The sequence below is a fragment of the Berghia stephanieae genome, chromosome 3 (assembly GCF_034508935.2).
Source record: "Berghia stephanieae isolate SIO BIC M18660-M18661 chromosome 3, UCSD_Bste_1.3, whole genome shotgun sequence".
In the NCBI taxonomy this organism is placed as follows: domain Eukaryota; kingdom Metazoa; phylum Mollusca; class Gastropoda; order Nudibranchia; family Aeolidiidae; genus Berghia; species Berghia stephanieae.
Window position 1 is genome coordinate 41,038,181 of NC_088362.1, and position 24,813 is coordinate 41,062,993.

At 35.0% G+C, this 24,813-nt stretch overlaps 1 protein-coding gene and 1 long non-coding RNA gene across 2 annotated transcripts in view; one reads left to right on the forward strand and one right to left on the reverse strand.

Annotated features, from left to right (window-relative positions):
• Positions 1 to 267: 267 nt before the first annotated feature.
• The window catches only part of LOC144967737 (uncharacterized), a 66,955-nt gene continuing 42,409 nt past the window's right edge, over positions 268 to 24,813 (reverse strand). The window contains exons 2-12 of the mRNA XM_078905318.1: positions 21,790 to 22,338; positions 21,096 to 21,248; positions 20,195 to 20,424; positions 19,267 to 19,445; positions 16,586 to 16,718; positions 9,952 to 10,075; positions 8,449 to 8,973; positions 6,842 to 7,226; positions 5,648 to 5,861; positions 4,765 to 4,815; positions 268 to 3,107 (exon numbers count right to left, since the gene is read on the reverse strand). Coding sequence (XP_078761444.1) covers positions 2,855 to 3,107; positions 4,765 to 4,815; positions 5,648 to 5,861; positions 6,842 to 7,226; positions 8,449 to 8,973; positions 9,952 to 10,075; positions 16,586 to 16,718; positions 19,267 to 19,445; positions 20,195 to 20,424; positions 21,096 to 21,248; positions 21,790 to 21,957 — 2,415 coding nt within the window. The 5' untranslated portion in view covers positions 21,958 to 22,338 and the 3' untranslated portion in view covers positions 268 to 2,854. The remainder of the gene's footprint in view (positions 3,108 to 4,764; positions 4,816 to 5,647; positions 5,862 to 6,841; positions 7,227 to 8,448; positions 8,974 to 9,951; positions 10,076 to 16,585; positions 16,719 to 19,266; positions 19,446 to 20,194; positions 20,425 to 21,095; positions 21,249 to 21,789; positions 22,339 to 24,813) is intronic.
• LOC144969544 (uncharacterized) lies at positions 13,103 to 15,505 on the forward strand. Its single transcript, XR_013644767.1, has 3 exons — positions 13,103 to 13,182; positions 13,744 to 13,809; positions 15,183 to 15,505. It is a non-coding gene; the product is annotated as an uncharacterized LOC144969544 (long non-coding RNA).

The following is a 24,813-nucleotide window of genomic DNA, read 5'->3' on the forward strand; positions in this document are numbered from 1 at the left end:
GCCCAAACGGGATCATCAATTATGTCTTGTGAATTGCCCCCCAAGGATACAATTAAGTATTTTACATATTAAATGTGATGAAAAGGACAAAATTAAAAAAAAAAACTATTAAGAAACACAAACAATTAAACTCACAAACATACACCTTGATCATTACAATTTAAAATCAAACATAAATCCTACATGAATTAATCCCAACTCCATTGTAAATCATAAAACACATGGATACATGAACGACTCTAATCACAAAATATTTCTTTTAAAATGTTTTTTTTTCTTCTAAGAACCTACTAGATTGTTTTGCGTATATGACTATAAACTTTTACAGATATGGAAGATCTTATGTGAAACCTCTCCCCAAAATATCTTGTTGATCATCGTTATTCAACTTCATCTATGGTTTAAATTTCATAATAAAGTAATGAGATCATCAGACACACACTCATACAATCATTCCCAAGCACCCAGGGTTTAGAACGACATTGATTGGCATGGAAAAACAATAAAACAAAACAAAGTGTCACTCCCCGTCTCTTTAAGCACTTGTCGATTCCTCCATTTTCCTAATTCATAAAAGCCTAAGGGTTATGTCTATTGTTTAAATTAAGCTAAAATGGAAAGTATCCAAATTACACTGAATAAACAAAAACACACGCACACAAAAAAAACCCCAAACAAAGAGCAAAAACAAACAAACAAAAAACAAATCAAAAACAATCCCACCACAAAAAAAAAACTGATCAAAAAAATATAAATTAAAAAATCACAAAAATCAAGCATACAAAAAGAAAAAAAACCCCAAACAAACAACAAAAAAACCCCCCAAACAAACAAACAAACAAAAAAAATCAACAAACAAAACGCACCCCCCAACTAAATATTGTCTTTTATTTTTATTAAAACATGTGAAAAAATAATGAATAATAATTTTTACGACGAGGCGATGTAATAGCAGTAATAATACTGACACAGATAAATATTGGCTGATAAAATAAATATTATCTTTCTTTTAAAAATGTATAATAAGTATATGGCGTGTTGAAATGAAGCAAAAAAAAAAAAAGAATCCAAAAAAAAATCATGGGTATTGCTTTAACATTGGGAGAATAAAATTAAATTACTTACAATACCCTACAATTTATATATCAATATATCTATGATACAAAACTAGTGATGAAATCAACTTTCTCTCTCCATTTTCATATCACAATGTTTTAAACAGCAAATGGTAATACATTCCTTAGGTGAACTTTGCTGAATAGTTTCAAAACATCTTGAATAGTAAATGATGGCAAAGTTTTAAACAGGAGTTGGTTGGTGAATTTCTCTCAAATATAAACAACCACAGTTACAATAAACATCTATAATTAATATCACCACCAAAGGACAATTCTAGGAAAATAAGTTTTTTAAATATATAATACTTGAATTATAACAATATTTCTAGTTGGAGACCACAATGAAGTTTAAAGTCAATGCCAAGTCTATAACAATGGATGAATTGAATGCTTTATTCAGCTGCAAGAGTAAGAGATATAATATTATGCAATATATACTTAAATAAAGATATCGTGTTGTCTATAAATTGGCACAGTACCATGGCAGTATTTGATATTTGATATAATAATGTATCTATCATATCTAGTCATGAAAACATGTGACTATTACTATTACATTGAGCTGATAATATGTTGGACCGATGCCTATGTGTACTTATTGGCAGGTCTGATAACCAGGATTATTATGGGTTGTCGTTGTGATGGGAATGATCTAAAGCTAACGCAAAATATTATCCGTTACAACAATGCTGAAATGAGCCCATAATTGAGTTTGGTTATCAGACCTGCACACATGTGCACCTTGATGATACTGAATATTGAAATTAAAGTTAAAATAAATACAACATTTTACATGCAGTTTAAGAGACCTTATTCAATACTTCTCAGAAAAGCATATAAAATATGTCTAAATTTAATATTTTTGAGCGTGAACATAAATTTCAGATTCTATTACACCGGACAAAATATCATTTTGAAATGTTGAATCGCATATGAGTGTATTTATTAATTACTAACTTATATACAATGCACATAACATCATTTTATAATTTACCAACAAAATGCATCATTATTACTATTTATTGTCAGTATTTCATTACCTTTACGATCTGAATATGCTATGGATTCAAGGCACCACACTGACTGACAATGAAATAAGCAAAAAAAACAAACATGCTATTCTTCTTTAATCAAGAGCTTTTTGATGAACCAGATTCAGATCAAAGTAAATGTAAAACTTTCCTTACAAGGACGAAATTGGTGATGAAAATGTTCTCTTATGGAAAGAATCTTATTCTACTGAGAAAAACAAAACAATAAACAAACTTAAGTATAAAGACTGGAAAGATTGTCATTAAAAAAGTACAATCTAGAATAACATAATTTCACTTTCAGTTATAACCCCAAAAATATTTGAAAAGTCTTTAAAATCTCGTTTAAAAAATTTAAACAAGCAAAATAAAAGAGAAAAAATCCCATTAGATCAAAAGTGCATTCTTCCCCATAAAATTTGTTAATTTATATTGATGTGGCAACTCCTCTAAGCATCGATAAAAAAATGTTAACATTTTTGAGCGAGCAGTTGAGTCAGGGAGAAAAAGGATTTTCTTAAGATATTGCCTCTTTTTTCATAAACATATTTTTTACAATGTCTATCATCTGTGCTTGTTCCTTCTTTTTCTTCACTTTCTGCTTATTAATATTAATATTACAAAAAAATAAAATCCTAAATCTAAACCATCAGAAATAATTCAAATGCAAAAATTAAAACAAACCTCTTGATAAAGATAATATTGCTATTGTATAAAATTGTCTACTTTGAACTTTTTCTTCATGATGAATCCGTGAGTATCCTCAGCCATAACAATAATGATACTGCCCTCTGGTGGCATAGCATTGCTGATGCAGCTGCTGGTGACCTCTGACCTCTGCAACAAGAACTCAGTAGGAGGCGTGTCTCCGAGAAACTCCCAATGGGCAAAGACGGTCCCCTCTGGATCTGTCCTCAACTCTATCAGTCTGATGCCCGTCAGTGATTTGATGCAAGGGCTGAGGAAACAAGGATAATGAATCAGGCTAAAAACATGTTTAATTTGTTGCTTTCAATAGTCTCGCATAATGTTTTCTTCTTCATAAAATTTTTTAAAAAAAAAGAGCTTTTATATAGCGCAATATCCACTAAATGTGTTAAAAGCGCTTTACAAGGGGTCCATGACCAACAGCAACACGTAACATGTAGAACGAGACATGATGCCTGTCAGGCGATATAAATTTTTTTCTTCCGGACAGACACAACGCTGTTAACGGCCAGGTACTCATTTTACACCTGAGTACGGTGAGGGAATGTGAGTAAAGGGTCTTTTCCAAGGACTCAACTATGTGCTGAGCGAGACTCGAACTCAGGACCTTCCGATCTGATATCGAGTGTCATACCACTTGACCACATAGCCCATCATCATTGGCTTATGGTTGCCCCCAGTGATGGAGGATCAGTCCACACTAAACATCCATATTTCGAGACCAGAGCAATTTTATAATTTAAGACAATATAATCAATCTAAAAAGACTCTCTCTATAATCGAGCCAAACAGAATCAGACCATTTGTCGAAAAGTACATATCACACAGTCTAAATAGATTCAGGTCCAAAAAAAGAATGACAGATGTTGTGTGGGCCCATAAATGGCATGTGGCAAAGACGATATCAGAAAAAATGACACTTTACCATCACAGGAAGTGATATGTCAGCAGCCTTCGACAAGATCAACTGTTCAGCGCATTTATATATTTTGGATATTTTGAAGATGAGATCAGATTAGTCCTTTACTTCATCAGCAAAACCTGGATAACAAACCAAGGTAAATTGTGCCTCGAGAAAATTCCATTCCACAATGACTCAATGGATAAAAACACCCACTCACGTGAGAAGTATTTGTTTGATCCATGACTTGTCACAAATTTTTATTTATCCACCTTTAAAGTTTTACATTTTTCCTTATTTGTATTCTCTTAAAGGAATGCTGAACTAGAGAGGCTAATAAGTGTGTTTGAGAGCAAGAGTTATAGGAAAATCGTACAAGTGTTATATCTGGAAATAAATCTAATAAGGAGGTTCTTGAAGATATGGAAAAACTAGAGGTAATACATAAATAGTAAAGAAAATTCCCTTTATTCATCCCCATGGGAAAATTTGTCTTTAGGGTCTATTCCAAGGGAAGACTGGAATAACCCAAGTATCAGCCACAGAGCAGTGCCGCAAAGTGAGCTAGGGCGAGGTGACTTGCTCAAGGCCACACAGCGCAGTGGCGGCTGATCAAACTTGTGGTACCTTTTGGGTAAGAAGCAAAGACCGTACCACTGAGCCATGCTGCCCTGCTGCTAAGACACGAACCATTCCTTGCAATGGTTAAAAGACAGAAACTTGCATGGTTTGGACATCTGGTCCGACATGACAGCTTGCTTGTGCAAGACAGTCATGCAAGTCATGCAGTGGAAGGGCAAAGAAGAAGAGGAAGACAAAGGAAATTGTGGCTGGATAACATCATAGAATGGACAGGATTGACGCTGTATGAGCTGACAGAGAAAGCCAACGACTAAGATGTGTGACACCGTGTTGTGAAGGCTGCATCCGCACGTTCCCCCGACGACCATCCGGTCATGAGAATGAGTGTGTGAGTGAATGAGTGATTCTCACATGAAATGCTTACCCATGCAATGTAGGATTCTTGCTTTCTTGCTCTTCCTGTTTGTTGAACCATCTAGTAGAGTAAAGAATATAATAAATGATCATTGAATAAGTAATAAAAAACAACCCCAAATAAAAGGAGGTGACAAAAGTATTAAAATTATCACAGATGGCAAGATGACTGAGTGGATAAAGCATTGCACTAATTCCAAAAGATCCTAGGTTTGTTTTTTTTTGTTTTTTTTTTCACTCAAATTGATAATTCATATTGTAAAGTGCCCAGAGCTTGTAGTTTTACACGAGAATGAGCGCTGTATAAATGTATTATAATTATTATTATCATTATTAGAGGCCTGCTTTCAACATCATGTGTTTTTTTTTTTTTTTTTTAGCATTAAACTTAATGCTAATTGCTCACTGTCCTGTGTTGCATGGTATCTGACACCCATGTTATTTTAGTCTCCCAGTGGGGAGAAGAAAGGAGAATTTTATTATCAAAATTATTTCAAGAATCACCACACCCTAACAGGGGGTCCTGATAGCTTAGTTGGTAGAGCACTCGCTTTACAAGGACAGGGACTGAAGTCGATACTGAAAACTTTTTTTCGAACACCTTGCCAACCCAGCAGTGAATGGGTACCTGAGTCTGTTAAATCTGTTGGAAAGTACTTATCCAAAGGGTAGCAAGCAATTGCTATTGTCAGTTTCATGCTATAGAAACCAGGATATTATTAATTTATTTAAATATGAAGAAGTGGGGAGGGGGGAGGGGGAGGGGGGGGGGGGAGTCTGTCGAGCATTGCTTGATTCTGTTACAAGAAGAATCAGTGCACCTGTGAACAGCTGACTCCACGTGGTAATAACATTGTGGACAAAGACTCTATAAATAATAGAATGTTACTTACTTGTGATATCTTAGAACAACAGCAGATGACCTGAACCAATGAGCTGAATCAGCATGTTTGACCTCTGGCCTTTCACTCATCACGACCTTTGATGACGTCAGGTTAGGCGGAGCTTCATCGGGGGAATTAGGCAGTGTGGAAGGGGTGGAGGAAAGGGAGGAGGAAGAGGAGGCAGCGGAGGTGATTGATATAGCAGAGGGGCGGCGATCTAAAGCTGGAGAATTTGGAGTAAAGGAAATAAATAAAAAGGCTAAAAAAACAAACAAACAAGAGAACAACTACTGTGAGTATGTGAGTAATTTAACGATAATAATAATAATAATAATAATAATAATAATAATAATAATAATAATAATAATAATAATAATAAAAATAATAATAAGAGCAACAATAATAATGCAATAACAGTAATAATTATAATAATAATCTAAATGATAGTTTACGAAACATAAAAAAATTCTATCAAGTTTCAAAATAGTTAGTTATAAATGCTTTAAAAAATAAGAGGTGTCATATTTTGTACTGGCGAAGTTACATTTCAGATTTTATAATAATTTCGTTGACTAATATTTTAGCAACAAATAAAGTAGAGAAAAAAATTGTTCCTAGTTTTGATAACAACAAAGTAAAAGTCTAACAGGAAAACAAAGGAAACATGCTTTCAAGAGACGATACTATTGTGTGTATAACATAGTACTTGACTATTGTGTATTTGACAACTTTCTACCAAATATTGTAAAGGAGATATCGCTTGTATTGATAATGATAGTAATATTGGCAGCAATAATGCGGCTATGTGGTCTTGTGGTATGACACTCGCTTTCACATCGGAAGGTCCTGGGTTCGAGCCTTGCTTGGCACATAGTTGAGTCCTTGGAAAAGGCTCTTTACTCACATTCTCGTACTGTACTCAGGTGTAAAATGAGTACCTGGCCATTAACAACATTATCTCTGTCCGAAAAAAACATTATAATATCGCCTTACAGGTGTAATGACTTGTCATAAACGTTAAATGTTGCTGTCAAGCGCTTTGAGCACGTTTAGCGGATATTGCGCTATATAATAGCTCAATTAAAAAAAAAAAGTTCTTTAAAATACAATGGTTTCCACAAGAGTGACTGCTACCTGAAAGCCCATTTAACTTAAACAAGATCAAGAATAATGATAATGAGTAATCGTCATTGTTACTCTTACCCTTGGAATTCTTATTTACAACCCTGCCATCAGAGTTGAAGGTCGTCTCACTGACTGTCTGACCTTCCAAAATAGTCTGGCGTGTCTCACTGCCATCATAGTTCTTCACAGAAAAGGTCAAGGCCGCTGACCCAGCAGTGGATGTTTTGAAACCCGCCTCTACACTCACAACCAGAGGAGCAGTGGGCGTTGTTTGGCCTGAAGACGATTGGTGATAGGCTGTCGTTTCACTGTCTCTCTGTTGCAGGGAGGGATTTGCCGAGTTAGGCAGACCAGGGGAGGAGTGTGGTTTGTTCTTATTGCTTTTATTGACCAAAGCATTGTTTGAAGGTTCCTTGAGATCAAGAGACACCTGGCCAGAAGACACTGCAGATCTCAGAGGGTTCTGATGATAAATTTTAAGCATATAATCATTTTATTTTTAAAGGCTTGGAAAAATAGCAATGAAAAAATTATCATTGGCTTCTAGTCATTCAGAGCCATGAGGCATATGGACTAATTTATCAAGTGTGAAATGGACAGTACCAGTGCAGCTATGTGGTCTTGAAGTATGACACTTGCTTTCGGATCAAAAGATCCTGGGTTCGAGCCTCGCTTAGTACATAGTTGAGTCCTTGGAAAAGGCTCTTTACTCATATTCTCTCACCGTACTCAGGTGTAAAGTGAGTACCTGGCTGTTGACAGCGTTGTCTCTGTCACAAAAAATTGTAATATCGCCTAACAGGCAACATGTTTCGTTCTACACGTTACGTGTTGCTGTTGGTCAGGGACCTCTTGTAAAACACTTTGAGCACATTTAGTGGATATTGCGCTATATAAAAGCTCATTTTCAATTTTACCAATTGCTAGCTACCCTTTTTCGACAGATCTAAGAAATCCAGCTACCCAATCACTGCAGAGGGATGGGCGGAGAGTTAGTCAAATCCAGAATCAACATTAGCTCCTTTGCTTGTCAAGTGAGTGCGCTACAACTTGGCAATAAAAAACCCCAAAGTCATTGGATGGGGTCTTGTAAAATAATGTTATCAAATGAATTGAAATGAAAAAAAGGTCGTCAGTAATCCACGCTGCAAAACAGACAAGTGCTCTGCTGTTAATTGCACTGCTTTAGTCACACTGGAAAGGGACATAATTCAATATTTGAAGCACCTATGAAAGAATTAAAACTACGCAGTTAGCTATTCTATCATACATTTCCACTTTTTGTTTGACTGACTCTGAAATAAATATATTTTAAAAAATTAAATTAAAAAACTGTTTTCACAAAACATGAATAAAAATATCATATCCTTTGTCAAATGAAATCTGAAGCATATAGTAAGAACAAGATGGCCAGAACCAAAATCAAAGGGTCGAGAAAATAAACATACTCAGACACACACACACACACACACACACACACACACACACACACAACCACATATATACACAGACACAAGAAAAAGCAAAGGGCCTTTCCTTTTAAGAACATCAGAAATGTAATCTGAGTTAAAATGGTCATAAATATGAATTTTCATTCATTATTTGATAACGTACATAATTCTTCAACTTCTAAAAATCATATTTAATCAGCAGACAAAGTACATGAAAAAGATGAATTATATCACCTGCTTGAATGGGCTGCCGTAGCACACGTCCGTTTTTCTTTTCTGATGAGCTGGGGACGATGACACACCAATGTTGCTCTTTCTTATAGGAATGGCTCTTGGGTTACTGGCGACATCATTATTACCACTATTACTACTACTACTACTGCAACTACCATTTCCACCATTGTTGCTGTTACTGTTGTTGAGACCACTGGAAAACGCTTTATTATTGTTGTTGTTGTGGCTGAGGTAGATAACACCACCACTACCACTACCACCACCACCACCATTGCTGCCGTGATTGTTGTTGTTGTCACTACTACTGCTGCCAAAAGAAGACGAGATGGATAGAGGGGTGGCGACATCACTATCTACGTCGATGCTGCTACTGGAAGACGTGGAGCGGGATCGATCAGAGGAGGCGCTACTGCCCGTGCTACTGTAGCGGTCTCGGGCTTGGTGCCCGGGACGTTTGTGGTGGTGGTGATGGTGGTGCTGCCTGTGGTGATGGCGACTTTTACGCCTTTTTTGAACCGTGAATACCTATGGGGAATAACAAGAAAAAAATTACAAATAAATAAAATTTAAATAACAAATAAATTAAAAAACATTTATACAGCCAATTTCCAAAAATTAACCATACTCAATGCACTTCACAATACTTCAATCGTTCTCCTAGCATGCAATATGTAACGAACAATTATTTCATAGAGTGTAAGTCGCCCTCCTTACTGAGCTAGCACTCTCACAAATCCATTAATACATAAGACCAGCTATTTACACCCGGATTAACTGAGGTAATGCTTGTAAAGTGCCTTATTTTGGCTCAAAAACGGCAGGGCCAAAGTTTTGACACCCATATTTGGTCAATGACTAACCCAACATCGCCTGCTTTGTAATAAAAGGAGACAGCCAGACACATACGCACACAAACACACACACACACACAAACACACACATATATATATAATATATATATATATATATATATATATATATTTATATATATTCCTTTATCCTCCTATTATACTATACTACTACTCACTTACTATACCTACTACTACTACTACTACTACTACTACTACTACTACTACTACTACTACTACTACTACTACTACTACTACTAACTACTACTACTACTACTACTAACATACTACTACTACACTACTACTACTACTACTACTACTACTACTACTACTACTACTAACTACACTACTACACTACTACTACTACACTACTACTACACTACAACTACTACACTACAACTACTACACTACAACTACTACTACAACTACTACTACACTACAACTACTACTACTACTAACTACTACTACTACTACAACTACACTACAACTACAACTACTACTACTACTGCTACTACTACTACTAACAACTACTACTACTACTACTACTACTACTACTACTACTACTACAACTACTACTACTACTACTACTACTACTACTACTACTACTACTACTACTACTACTACTACTACTACTACTACTACTGTACAGACTCACCTTGTGTAAATCATCAAATCCTCGTGCCATGATACCAGTCGGTGTATGGGCCAAATCAAATGTGTGACCCAATTCATGGAGTGAGGCCCCGAGGCCCGTGGCATAGTTGGCCCAATAGTATTCTCTGTCAATGAAAAATAAAGTAGTGATTGGTTGGACTGTTTATCGATGGAATGGTATTATGTCCAGCTCACTATCATCTTAAAAAAAAAAAATAATAACAAAATTAAAAAAAAAATCACTCCCTAGGAACATTTGCCTCAAACGTCTATTTCAAGGCAAGACTTAAAATAATCCAGAGGTCAGGCGCAAAGTGAGAGGGTTAAGTTTCCTGCTAAACCACATTAAAAAAAAAAAATAACGACGAGATGCCGAAAGCGGGCTCACAATCGGATTTTTGGGTGTTAGTGAAATTGCTTTATAGACACTCGATCATCTCGTTCCCCCCACAGTACACTTGACACGAGGTCCCCTTGTTCTAATGCTTCTTTTGTTGTTAGTATGTATCGTTTTCTATCGAAACGGATGTAAAATTGGAGGTCATCATAGCATAGGGTAGATAAAGATATCAATAAACATCACGGGAAAAAAAAAAGGAAGGGGGGGGGATGTCAGCCCCTAAATGTCTGGCGACGGTACCTCAACTATAAACCGAGAGAAATCCCACCGGCCTTTTTGCTTAATTTCCCCGACTTTAAAGAGAGGACAGTTAGGGGGTGAGGTCGACTTAGAAGAACAAGGCTCCTCAATGTGGGATTTCATTCCCTCTGACCTGGGGATGGAGCTTCCCGGATTCTGTACGGATAAGAGGAGACATTGGGTGGCTGACGAGGACCTGTTGTAATGGCAGCCATTCTGCGTCAGAGGGGATTGACAATGTCTCCCGTTTGTACTTGTTGCGAGAACGATATGGACGACACGCGGCTGACCTGATGGTTTAAGACGATTCAGAAGTGCGGGAAAGAATTTGCTAATTGGATATATCGTCATAATATTGCAATTGCAGTGAGACGTATTGTGGTCTGGTAGAATGATGCATGATTTCTGACCTTTCGGTCCATGGTTCGAGTCCCATTGTGGGCCACCCAAGGTCGAATCCACGTAAAACGCTTTTTACTCATATTTAAATCTCAAGATACTCAAGAGTACGATGAGGACCTTACTGTCGGTAACAAAATTGTCTCTGTCGAGAAACTTTGTAATAATAGCCCCTTACAGATTTCATGTTTGGTTCTATGTATGTTACGTGTAGTTGATAGATTGGAATCCTGTGTATTGCACTTTTAACCCATTTAGTGTATATTGCGCTATATAAAAGATGCCGTTTATTTGCTGCAATAATCAGAAGCTGCTGCTGCTGACTATAGAAAATTCTACTTCTTAACAGCACGAAATGAAGTCAGTAGGAAAGTGCCAGAAGACAATAGATAATAAAATTTTCTCGACGATGGGGGCTCAAACCCGCGACCTTACTGATATGACAACTCCGCCTGGCCGGGGAGAGCGTGGCTCTATTGTCTGAGCTATCCACCACTCAAAAAAAAAATGGTACCAAACTCTATGTCTATCTTAAACCGCTCTCTTTTTGAGGTCATGCTACATAGCAATGTTTGAGACTTTTACAGAGAAATAGCCTACCTTAAAATTTCTCATGTTATAGATTGCAATATCGACTGTCGGTTGATCCAAAGAACATGCAAGACAGAATGGACAGTTTCTAAGATGACAAATTCCCGCGGAGGCTTCCTCAAACGAAATATATTATGCTGTCTAAATCAATGTAAAATCCTAGCTAAAACGATAATTGTCCAAAAAAGTGCAAAAATATCAGTTCAAACGACTACTCATTCTTTAGTGGTAAACCATCACCACCATCATCACTGCTACATCTGCTACAGCTGCAACTGCGATTACCACTTCCACTTCTACCACCACCGCCACCACTACTGCTACTACTACTACTACTACTACTACTGCTGCTACTGCTACTACTACTACTACTACTACTACTACTACTACTACTACTACTACTACTACTACTACTACTACAACTACAACTACTATTACTACTACTGCTACTACTACAACAACAACAACAACATACTACACTACTACTACTACTACTACTACTACTACTACTACTATTACTACTACTTATATTATTATTTATTATTATTATTATTATTATTATTATTATTATTATTATTATTATTATTATTATCATTATCTTAATCATTATATCTACTACCCTACTAAATACCATGCCGATCCTAAAGCGCTACTTATTAGAACACGCTGTTGGTCAGCAATGCAGTTATAAACATCACTATTATTGCTCTAAACCTCAACAAAATCTTATCCACAGCATGACACTATTATTATTATTGTCATTATTATCTTAATCATTATTTCTACTACCCTACTACTACCCTATTATTGATATAAACCTCAACAAAATCATATCCACAGCATGCCACAAGCTACAGCAATCAAACCTCAAAGCGCGAACATAATTTTATTGCTCGCCTCTTTCCTGTGAAGAACTGTGACGCACATTGATAAAAAAAAATCCTTGTTCACTTTTGCCCAAAAAATTCATCAAATATCGTTGAAATAGGATAACTCCCAGTTTGTCTAAAAATCATTCAGCCTGAGACGTTTTCAAAATCCCGGGTTCAAGAACTTTTGAAAAGTTGAAGATCATCTTAATTCATCGGTATATATCCATTGATAAAAAAATTCTATCAATTTCATCTAAAATCTATTTTGTCAGTGAATGGTATAAATATTGTATCTTTTATGTGTTTGACTGTAGCCTTTGTAAAGCAAAGCATGATACACCCAAATGGACAACCAATATCAAAGGATTCTTCTAATAAAACATTAATACAACACTGACCAAAGCAAATTATGTTCAAACAAAAATCATACTTAATACGAGCTATTAAATCACAAAAGGGCTGTAATAATAAAGGTGAAATCACAATCTACACACACAGAGATAAATGATAAAATACAAAGACAATTCGGATGAAAAGTGATGAATATTGGCAATTGATTGGCCCATCTATCTATGCATTATGATGCGTGACAAATTCAAAAGTTAAATTACCATGATACAAGCGTATTTATTGTGACGTTTCATATTCAATCGTTGCATGGTCAACCGTATATTCGGTGAATCCAAAACTACAGCAGCTCCTCAAATCGTGACCCGTTAGTCGTAAGTAGGTAGGTACTACTATTTGATTTGTGATAACCCCACCTTTCTAACGGTGAAAATATTATCATACAATTTTAGCTCTTTTAAACTTTAAGAAAAATACAGAAAAAGGTAAATTATTATTATTATTATTATTATTATTATTATTATTATTATTATTATTATTATTATTATTATTATTATTATTATTATTATTATTATTATTATTATATTATTATTATATTTTATTATTATTATTATTTGTCATAATCAGCATTATTATTATCATCATCATCATCATCATCACCATCATCACAATTGATTTTTAAAAAAATTGTAAAATCTAAACGTTCATCCTTTCAAATCACCTATAACTTTTTCAAAAAGTATCAACATTTTCGGCTTCCATAACTCGTTTTTACAGTCACATGATCTTAGCTCAATGAGTAGATTCCATTCCATTATGATTTTACTATTATTCTTCCATTGTTCAGATAAGACACACATCGACAAGTTACATAACTTGTGAAAATACGCCAGAAAATAAATGATAATTTCAAATATTTGTCTTTGAATTCTTTATCTCACAGAAGACAAAAAAAAAACAACAAGGATGGATTACAAACTGATTATCAGCATGGCTATTTTACTCTGCAGTAAGTTCCCTTTATATTATACAAGAAGCAAGTTTTAAAAAAAAGAAAAAGAAAAAAAGAAAGAGCTTTCATATAACGTAATATCAACTAAAAGTGCTCAAAGCGCTTTACAAGGGGTCTCTAGCCAATAGTAGCAAACACTAACATGAAGGACGAGTCTTGGCGTCTGCTAGGCGAAAATACAATTAATTTTTTTCGGACTAAGACAACGCTCTTAACGGCCAGGTACTCATTTTATACCCGAGTACGGCGAGTAAAGAACCTTTTCCAAGGACTCAACTAAACGCCGCTCGGGACTCTAACCCAGGACCTTCTGATCCGAAGGCGAGTGTCATACCATTAGACAACATAGCTGCAGAAATATAATAATCAAAATAAAAGAAACCGTTATTCATCCCCGAAAGGAAATTTGTCTTTAGGGTCTATCCCGAAGGAAGACTGGAATATTCCTGGCATCAAAACTCTACAAAGGGATCTAGGGGCCACATCGTGAAATGGTGCGTCAAACTCAGGGTCTTTAAAATATGACGCAAATATACCATACCTCTATGCCGCGTACCCCCCCCCCCAAAAAAAAAAAATAAAAAAAAAATAAAAGAGTAGCTTTATGAGCCGTCCTCAGAGATTTTTAATGAACGATATCCCCATAATGGGCTCAAAGCACTTTACAAGAGGTCCAAAGCCTACAGCAGAACTTAACATACCCGACGAGACATGACGCCAGTAAGGAGCTATTATAATATTCTATTTTCCAACAGATATAACGCTTTTACTTATTTCACACCCGTGTATGCCGAGAAAAGGTGAGTAAAGAGAGTATTCCAGGAACCCAAATCACACTGCCCATGACAGGACGACTCTGGATCTGGGACCTGCAGGCCATACCACTAGACCCCAAAGCCGCATCATCATCACCATCATCATCATTATTATCATTATTATTAATATTATTATTATTATTATTATTATTATTATTATTATTATTATTATTATTATTATTATTATTATTATTATTATTATTATTATTATTATTATTATTATTATTATTATTATTATTATTATTATTATTATTATTATTATTATTATTAATTATTATTATTATTATATTATTATTACTATCATTATTATTATTATCATTATTATTATTATTATTATTATATTATTATTATTATTATTATATTATTATTATTATTATTATTATTTATTATTATTATTATTATTATTATTATTATTATTATTATTATTATTATTATTATTATTATTATTATTACTATTATTATCATTATTGTTATTATTAAAATCTAAAACATCAACACCATTTGTCTTTATAACTATACACTTGAGTTTTAACCCGTCTTTGCTTTTTTCCCCAGTGTGTCAGATACAAGGCCTGTGGATAGAAGGGTTTAAAGATGGTCCTAACCACGGAACAACGCCTGGTTCTGATGCCAAGCGTTTTGAAGACAGCGGGTGGTCAAGTTGATCCAATCCAAAGTACAGACTAAGGATGTTGTTAAACTCAAACAAAGATTGAACAAGGTTTGCTTTTATCAATAATTTAGCATTCAGGAATTTGTGACATTGTAAAAAAAAAAGAAAGTTATTTGGCGTAAAATAATAATTTAAAAAAATGTAATGTTAATTTAGCATTTTCGGCAGTTAATAAATAAATTACCCTATGACAACTATCTATTTACTTGACGGTGTTATCTTTGCCTTCTTTAGTGGGGAAGAAGAGGGGTCTTCTATTAAGACTTTAAAAACAATTTAAATCAGAATGACAAATCTAAATTCATCCTTACTGTCGTAGGTACAATGGAGAAACACAAATTAAAAATTTTGGGCATAAAACTCGTCCCTCAAATATCGATCGACAAAAAATGAGCCTCATTTTGTCTATAACTACCAAACCTGAGACTCCGCGACGTCCAACGTTTGAGAGTTCTTTGACAAGACGATGAACATTTTAATCGATCGATATCTGAAGGTTGGACGCGCTTTCTGGCCAAAATTTTAAATATGTGTTTTTCCAGAATGCGGTAGTTTAGTCACTGTCTTTTAAAAGATTTTTGTTATCATTCTGTTGACTCAATTTGAATGAGATTTTTGGAACAAATTGTAAAGCGATTTGAGCACGTTTAGTGGACATTGCGCTATATAAAACCTCTGTTTTTAAATTATTTTTTTAAATGATGAAGTGCACAACACATCGCCGCCGTAGCCAGACTAGCCGGGTTCCGGATTCAACACACTGATCGCGAAAGTTTTTTTTTCTCTCTTGTCTTTTAGTACTTCTCTTTTTTTTTTCTTTCAAATTCTTATTTTTATTGATAGTGATGCTTACTTATTTCTCATTTCATAATCCAACAAAAACAAAAACAAAACAAAACTTGAGCTTTTATAAGGCGCAATATCAACTTACGAGCTCAAAGCGCTTTACAGCCAACAGCAACACTTAGCATGTAGGACGAGATATGACGACTGTTAGGAAATATTACAATTTTTCCGACAGAGACAAAGCTGTTAACGACCAGGTACTCATTTTACACTTGAGTAGGGTGAGAGAATGTGAGTAAAGAGCCCGTGCCAAGGACTCAACTATGCGCCGTCCACGATCTTTGGATCCGAAGGCGAGTGTCATACCACTAGACCATATAGCTGCACATAAAGTAATATTATAAAGCACACTGAGCATGCATAATAGAACTGTTGTAGAGTGGCTATATTACACTATACACTGATATTTCGAAAATCACGGTTTAAGATTTCAACCTACCTGTAAGCACTATCGTCCATGAGCGTTCTCCGGTCGATTTTGGTACGATTGGTTAGACAGTGATTAAAATTGGAAAGGTGATCAGCCCAAGTGTGAAGGTTGCCTGTACCAAACAATGCCAAGTTACCTCCACCTGATGAAAATAAATAGCCGAACATGATCACGTGACAAACTGCGTCAAACAGGAGTTATGTTGGGAATGATCTCGATGCTAAAAATAGGATGTCACAAACTGGTTCCGATCTCATTGGAAGTGTAAAAAAAACTCTTCCAGAAGACTGGATATATACTTTGTGTAATTGATCTTCAGGTTTCACAGTGATCGCATCTTATTTTCTAGTCTAAAATTATGCTGGTCGTCACTAAAGATCATCCATCCTCTCTCTTTTACGTCCCATAACCTTAACAATCTGGCTATAAATCCTGCCAACTAAAATATTTTGGCCATCTTATGATTCAAAATGCAACATATTCATTATTAGTCATCTAAAGGAACGTTCACATACTTCCAAGGTGTTTGGAACCAGAAGAGTAGAAGGTGTGACGTCATAACCTCTCTGCCCTATTACAATTATTTTGACATATTATATATGTACCTTGGTTTGATTCACCTTTGTTTTAGTAAAAGAGAGAATGGATCAAATTCCTGAAAAAAATGAAAAGAAAAATATACTTTCTTATTTCTAGTCATTTTATCTTATCTTATCTTACTAAAGGCTTTATAGGAATTATCCTTTAAATGCCTTATACAGTAGTTTATAATTACAGAATCTCAAATAGCATGGATTGTATCATTCACAGACAGTTTTACACAACTTTGAATGTCCTTTAAATTTAAAATTTCGTTTTTGGTGTATCTTTATCCCCGACATAATACAGCAGATTGAGACGATGTGTCCCATTTAGATTGACCAATTTCCAGTTTCAATTATACTTTGGGCCATTTGATGATGATCATCATCATCAAATTTTAAACTACCCAATTAACAAAACATAAAAATTCCCCCCCCCCTCTTCATAAAAAATAACCACCCACTCAAAAAAAAAAAAAAGAAAAAAAGAAAAAAAACAACACATAAAAAAAACAACCCAACAAATCCCCCCAAACAACAAAACAAAACAAAAACAAAAACAAAATTAAAAAAAAAACAACCCAAAAACAAAACAAAAAAAAGCCCAACAAAACAAACAAACAAAAACAGACTCCCTACGCAAAGACAACGACAAATCATACAAAAATGAATAAAATATTCAAAAACGAAAAAAAAACAAAAACGTAACACGCAATGAAAGGTCTCATTTTTAAGATGTAATCTCATAGTAAACAAAATTATTCAAATATGATGTTGCCATGAATCTGACTGGTGAAAATTGCAGAATTTGGTGATGGAGAAAACAATGGCATTACAAATGGCAGTGACAACACTGACCATGATTAGTGTGATGATGATGATGATGATTATGGTGATAATGATGATGATGATTATGATGGTGATGATGATGATGATGATTAGTGTGATGATGATGATGGTGATGATGATGATGATGATTAGGGTGATGATGATGATTAGGGTGATGATGATGATGATGATGATGATGATGATGATGATGATGATGATGATGATGATGATGATGAGGATTACAATGATTATGATGATGATGATGATGATGATGATGATGATGATGATGATGGGGATTACAATGATTATGATGATGATGATGATGATGATGATGGGGATTACAATGATTATGATGATGATGATCATCATCATCATGATGAAGGTTATAATGATTGTTATGACGACGATGATGATAATGATGATGATAATCATTACAAATTACTCCCCTCCCCAGAAAAAACAAACAAACCAAAAAACAAAACAAAACAATATAACAAAACAAATAAACCAACCCACAATGCAAAAAAAAAAAGAAAATATAGATAAGAAAAGATAATTTCAAATTATACCATATTGATTTTGTCAAAGTTGTATGTTTACGAGTTACAGACAGTCTATCATCTGATGGAAAAATAAACGCCAAAACAACAACAATTAACCAAGTAAACGGCTCCACAAAGAAGAGATTGGAGACAAATGAAAATTTAAAAAAATTAATGGATTTTGTTTAAAAAAAATATACTTCAAATGAAACAGCATTGGCAGACAACGGAAGAGATTAAAATAATCAAAGATCTTCAGGAATAAATGAAAATAACAAGATGAAGAGTTTGATGGATGTCAGAAAATGTTATATTAATTATTTAAGTAACAAACAAATTTTTAAAAATCCTAAACGATTAAAAAATCAAAACAAACTAAAATAAACGAAAGTATAATAGAATAACCAAAGAAATATCTAAAAATTTTAAAAATTAAATAAACAGCAAACCAACGAAAAAGCAAACAGACAAAAAAAAAATTATGGCACTCATTTTACACCTGATTATGGTGAGAGAAAGTGAGTAAAGGGCATTTTCCAAGGACTCAACTATGCGCCGAGTGAGGCTCGAACCCAGGACCTTCCGATACGAAAGCGAGTGTCATACTACAAGACCACATAGCCGCACAATAAACATTTTGAAAAAAAAATAAACCAGAAGAAGAAAAGAAAGATAAGACACGTCAAGCATGTGATACAATTCATGTTGTCCAAAATAAGAGATAAAAAAAAATACACACCTAAAGCTGTGTGTCCCTGAGTGTATTTCAAAATTTCACTGTGAGTCTTTGGTGTAGGGGCGTCATTTGGAAGGCGGTATCGAGTAAAAGACATGAAACAATAGAATTTGGTTCGAGACTTCTGGCTGAACAAGGGTGACGTCATCAACTCTTTGCCAAAATAGTTCCACAGCTCATACCTACAAAAAAAATGAGAACATTAATGATGATAAAAACAACAGCACCGCCACTAAAACAACAATAACAAGAAGAAGAAGAAGAAGAAGAAGAAAAAGAAGAAGAAGAAGAAGAAGAAGAAGAAGAAGAGAAAAGAAGAAAGAAGAAGAAGAAGAAGAAGAAAGAAGAAGAAGAAGAAGAAGAAGAAGATAGTAAGATAGTGTAGTAGTATAGTAGTAGTAGTAGTAGTAGTAGATAGTAGTAGTAGTAGTAGTAGTAGTAGTAGTAGTTAGTAGTAGTAGTAGTAGTAGTAGTATAGTAGTAGTAGTAGTAGTTAGTAGTAGTAGTAGTAGTAGTATAGTAGTAGTAGTAGTAGTAGTGTAATAGTAGTAGTAGTAGTAGTAGTATAGTAGTAGTAGTAGTAGTAGTAGTATAGTATAGTAGTAGTAGTAGTAGTAGTAGTAGTATAGTATAGTAGTAGTAGATAGTAGTAGTAGTAGTAGTAGTAGTATAGTAGTAGTAGTAGTAAGTAGTAGTAGTAGTAGTAGTAGTATAGTAGTAGTAGTAGTAGTAGTAGTAGCATAGTAGTAGTAGTAGTAGTAGTAGTAGTAGTAGAGTAGTAGTAGTAGTAGTAGCAGTAGTAGTAGTTGAAGTAGTAGTAGTAGTAGTAGTAGTAGTAGTAGTAGTAGTAGTAGTAGTAGTAGTAGTAGTAGTAGTAGTAGTAGTAGTAGTAGTAGTACATTAACCGAATAACCACAAGACAAAAACCAACCCATTCATAGCATAGGCCTCCTCCAGCCTCAATTGGCTTCGGAAAATTTTGCAGACGGCTCGACCATCCTCTCCAGTCTCCAACTGGAATGTGATTCCAACCCGTCCATCAGGTCGGCGGACGAATCCTTGCTCCTTCATCTTCTCGGCCGTCAGGGTCTGAATGACCTCTGACCCTAAACCAATACGCCTGGCGGCCGATTCTGGGGAACAGTTGGTGCCTGGGGGTCCCTGGAAGAAGAGATAAGAAATCAAAATTAAACTTCCCCGATTGATAGTAAAATAATTGTGAATTCACACATCGCATTTCAAGGATTTTCTTTTCTTAATGCTGAAGGAACTCTGAAATTAACGTTACATTATTATTCCTTAATCTAAACATTTGCATATATAAACAAAAATAGCAAAATCTATTGAGTTACAGCAAATTCATTTGTATTGAACACACCATGTATTTATTCAGCTTTAAACAATAATGTAAAGTTAAAACAGTTACAGTTTGTAAACAAACTTTGGACTTTAAGTCACAAATCAAGAAAGGAAACAAAATAGTGCACGACCAGACAAAAATTCGTAGTTTTTATGGTCGTTATAGTTAGCTTTACAAATCAACAATTCGCCCTCTGGCATCAACTTTTATTTTCAATAAGTTTTAATGACTTAGAAATACTCGTATAGTTCTGAAATCGGAGCCAAAATTTCGTATTTCTACCGAGTTTTTCGTAGTACTCGGCAAGTCTGCACGCCTCATGTCCATAAAAAGCGTATTTACTTGTTTAAAAAAATAATTTGAAATCCAAAACCACTTGGCGATTTCTCACGATTTCTTTTCAAAATGGCATTTGAAATCGCACGTAGGTTTCCCTTTTCAAAACCCCCATAAAATAATACATAATACTCACTTGGAAATAACCATCATCATCTGCGCATACAATGTAGACAGGTTTCACCACGTGACAAAATCCAGGAGGGTCATAATTGAGTCTTAAGGTCAAGGACTCGTGTTCCCATCTCATGTTGATTATATTTTCACCGGGTTGTAGTCGGACCAGAACCTGTAAAAAAAAAAGTAGTCCTTCAAAACCATCAGGCCCATGGAACCGGATTTTATCCCCGTTTCTATAGCGTGAAACAAGACAATAGCAATTGCTTGCTATCCTTTGTTTATATTATGAAGACTGTCCGAGAGGCGTGGTTATTTAAGTGTCTATTGAAATTCGTGACCTCTAAATTAAAGACGCCCATGTCTCTGCCGTGCCAAGACACATCCCATTCTTCGTACTGTGAATTTTTTTTCCCTTCACTTTAACCGGAAAACTTTTACATGACAAATCTATCGATGAAGATTACCCCCCCCCCCACCCCACCAGTCAAAAATCTCAAAGCCGAGTCTTCTTTTAAGAATGTTTGACACCTCTTGTCGAGTGGGGCCATTTAGACGGGTTATTTGAAGTATACATTTTCTGGCAAAAATGAAAAAAAATGTTTTGTGAGGGTCCAGCAGTATCCATTGAGAGAGAGAGAGAGAGAGAGAGAGAGAGAGAGAGAGAGAGAGAGAGAGAGAGAGAGAGAGAGAGAGAGAGAGAGAGACTCTACCTTAAAGCATCCATCCACAACAGGCCAGTCGATGACCCCATCAGGATCACCGGAAGAAGACACCAAAACTCGTCCATCTTGCGTAGAGCCTTCTATATCGCCGACCAGAAGAGGGAGAGGGTAGGTAACCGTCTCCCTGTCGCTGGTGTTGACCACTCGGATCTTCATTCAAGTCGTTTTTTTAACTCCAACTCCAACTCCAACGACTTCTGATGTTGTCAAGAACAGGAAAAACGGAGAGGCTTTTGTCTGATTTTTGAAAGGGGCATCATTGGCCATATCTCTATCCAAGATCGTTGAGGATAGGTATTACGTGAATCAATCACTATCTCTGAAGTCGCACTATCTGGCATTCATAAATACAGATAATTGAGGCTAGATATTTTGAATAATTCGACGAAGCGTACGCAGTCTTTCTTTCTTTCTTTTTCCCCCCGGAGAGACCGCGTAGTTTAAGATCAAAGTGTGTATAGTTGAGTTAGCTCATACGACTAGTAAAATGAATATTGCAACGTTGGTGGCGTGATGTTCATCTCGGTCCGTACAAATCTGTGAAAAGAAATATATGGAAATATTAAACTGATGGAGAGAAAAAGCAGAGACCATGTTCGACTTATTAATTTATATTTTCTATTTCCTTTTAGAAGTTTTAAGGCGATAATTCAATTTTACGTCATATAACCTTCAATAAAAACCGAAAAAATTGTAATGAAATATTATATCAATCTGGATATTCCAAATAGAAAAAAAAAACACATATAATATAAAATACCCTACACAAATTGAATCTTACTGTTTCCCCACACTGAGATCCAAAGATACTGACAGAGGCCAGAAATAAAACTCTATTATAATCTAACGGAAGAGAAAGAAGCGTACCTAAGGTGGTATATAGTGGGAGAAGACCTATAAAATGGAGACTCATGCAAGAGCCTTACAATAATATTATTTTAAAAAATTGAGCTTTTATTTAGAGCAATATCCACTAATCGTGCTCAAAGCGCTTTACAAAGGATCCCTGACCAACAGCAACACGTAATATGTAGAACAAGACATGATGCCTGTACGGCGATATTACAATTTTTCCCCCGACAGAGACAACGCTATTAATGCCCATATTAATTCATATTACACCCGATTACGGCGAAAGAATGTGAGTAATGAGCCTTTTCCAAGGATTCAGATAAGCGCCAAGATGAGGATCGAACCCAGGACCTTCCGATCCGAAAGCGAGTGTCATACCACAAGACCACATTGCCGCACATATTATAACTAATACTAACATAATTTAAAAACAGGAACATCTACGTAATGTACCATTTCGTATTCATTTATGATAAAATCGAGGGGAAAAAGCATATATATTTATATTAGGCCTATTTACAAATACCAACGAATTACGTTTATTGATACCATCTGACCAAAGCAAAGTATTGATATTTGTATGGAGACTGTCCATTGACGACAAAACAAATGGTAGCAACGTGCATGATGAGATTTTGTAGATGTAGGATTTTACCATCACAAGGAAATCGTAAATAGAGAGTCGATTCTACTACTAGTAGTAGTAGCAATAACAATAATAATAATAATAAAATAATAATAATAATAAATAATAATAATAATAATAATAATAATAATAATAATAATAATATATAATAATAATAATAATAACATTTATGATGATGATGATGATGATGATGATGATGATGATGATGATGATGATGATGATGATGATGATAATGATGATAATGTTGATGATGATGATAATGGTTATGATGGTGATGATAATGATGATGATTACAACGATGGTGTTTCTGTTTACTGTTGTCGCTATTGATGATGTTGACGATGGTGATGTTAAATGATGATAATGATTAGGATGGTGACGACGACGACGACGACTATGATGATGATGAAGTTGACGATTATAATGTCAAATAATGATAAAAAAAACCCAACAAACAAACAATAATAGCAATACAAATTACGCCAGAGAAACCGAAGCAATTTGCATGGGATTATGAGAGATAATACCCCCCCCCCCCCCACACACACACATGACGATGTCCCATAACAATATTATATGTCATAAGTTGTACTGTTACATCAGTCATTCTACAGCAGTGGGTAGCTGAACTACGAGCAATGAATAAATTTGCATTTATATACATGTTTGATTCCCTTCCCGTGTGTTTTGTTGGTCTTTATTAATGTTTTCCTGACATTGTTGAAAAAAAAATATATAAAAGACAGAGCTGCTGCCAACCGTACTCTGGAAAAACCCATATTTTAAAATTTGGCCAGAAAACTCGTCCCTCAAATATTGATCGATTTCAATGACCACCAACTTGGAAAAAAAAAGAAAAGAAAAGAAAAAAAACCTCTCAAACCTGGAGCTTCGTAAAGTCCCAGATTTAAGAGCTTTTTTTCCAAGATGAGGGTCATTTAAATCGATCGATTTTTGAAGGACGAGTTTTCTGGCCAAATCTTAAAATATATTTTTTTTTCCAGATTAAGGCAGAGTACAGTAGAACGGGATGAGACTGGATGAAATCAGGATGTTTTGAGTTTAAGAATCAGAATTTATTTTCCATGAGTCCAAAATCACGAAAAACTCACCATTCTAACCCGATGCATTAAAATAAATAAAAATAAATAGATAAATATGAACGTTTATTTTGAGAAATTTTTGTTTATTTTAATGTATCAGGTAAGAAGAATAAGGTGGTTTTTTTTGTGCCTTTGGACTAAACAGTTACTATACGCTTCACACTGTTTCATGTATCCCACCATTAGGCCATATTTAATCATATTTCCATTTCATACAGTACCAGTTGCCTGCTAGGCGTTCCTTTTGTACAAACACTCTTACACTCTCTGCTTAAAACGTTGACAAAATGTCAGGATCATAACATTTTCACGATCGCTGTCATCCATCCGGCCACTGATCATTGTCAACATTGCTTGACTTTTGTGACAAGACGAGAAACAGAATCGCTTAACCACTGAGCCACACAAATA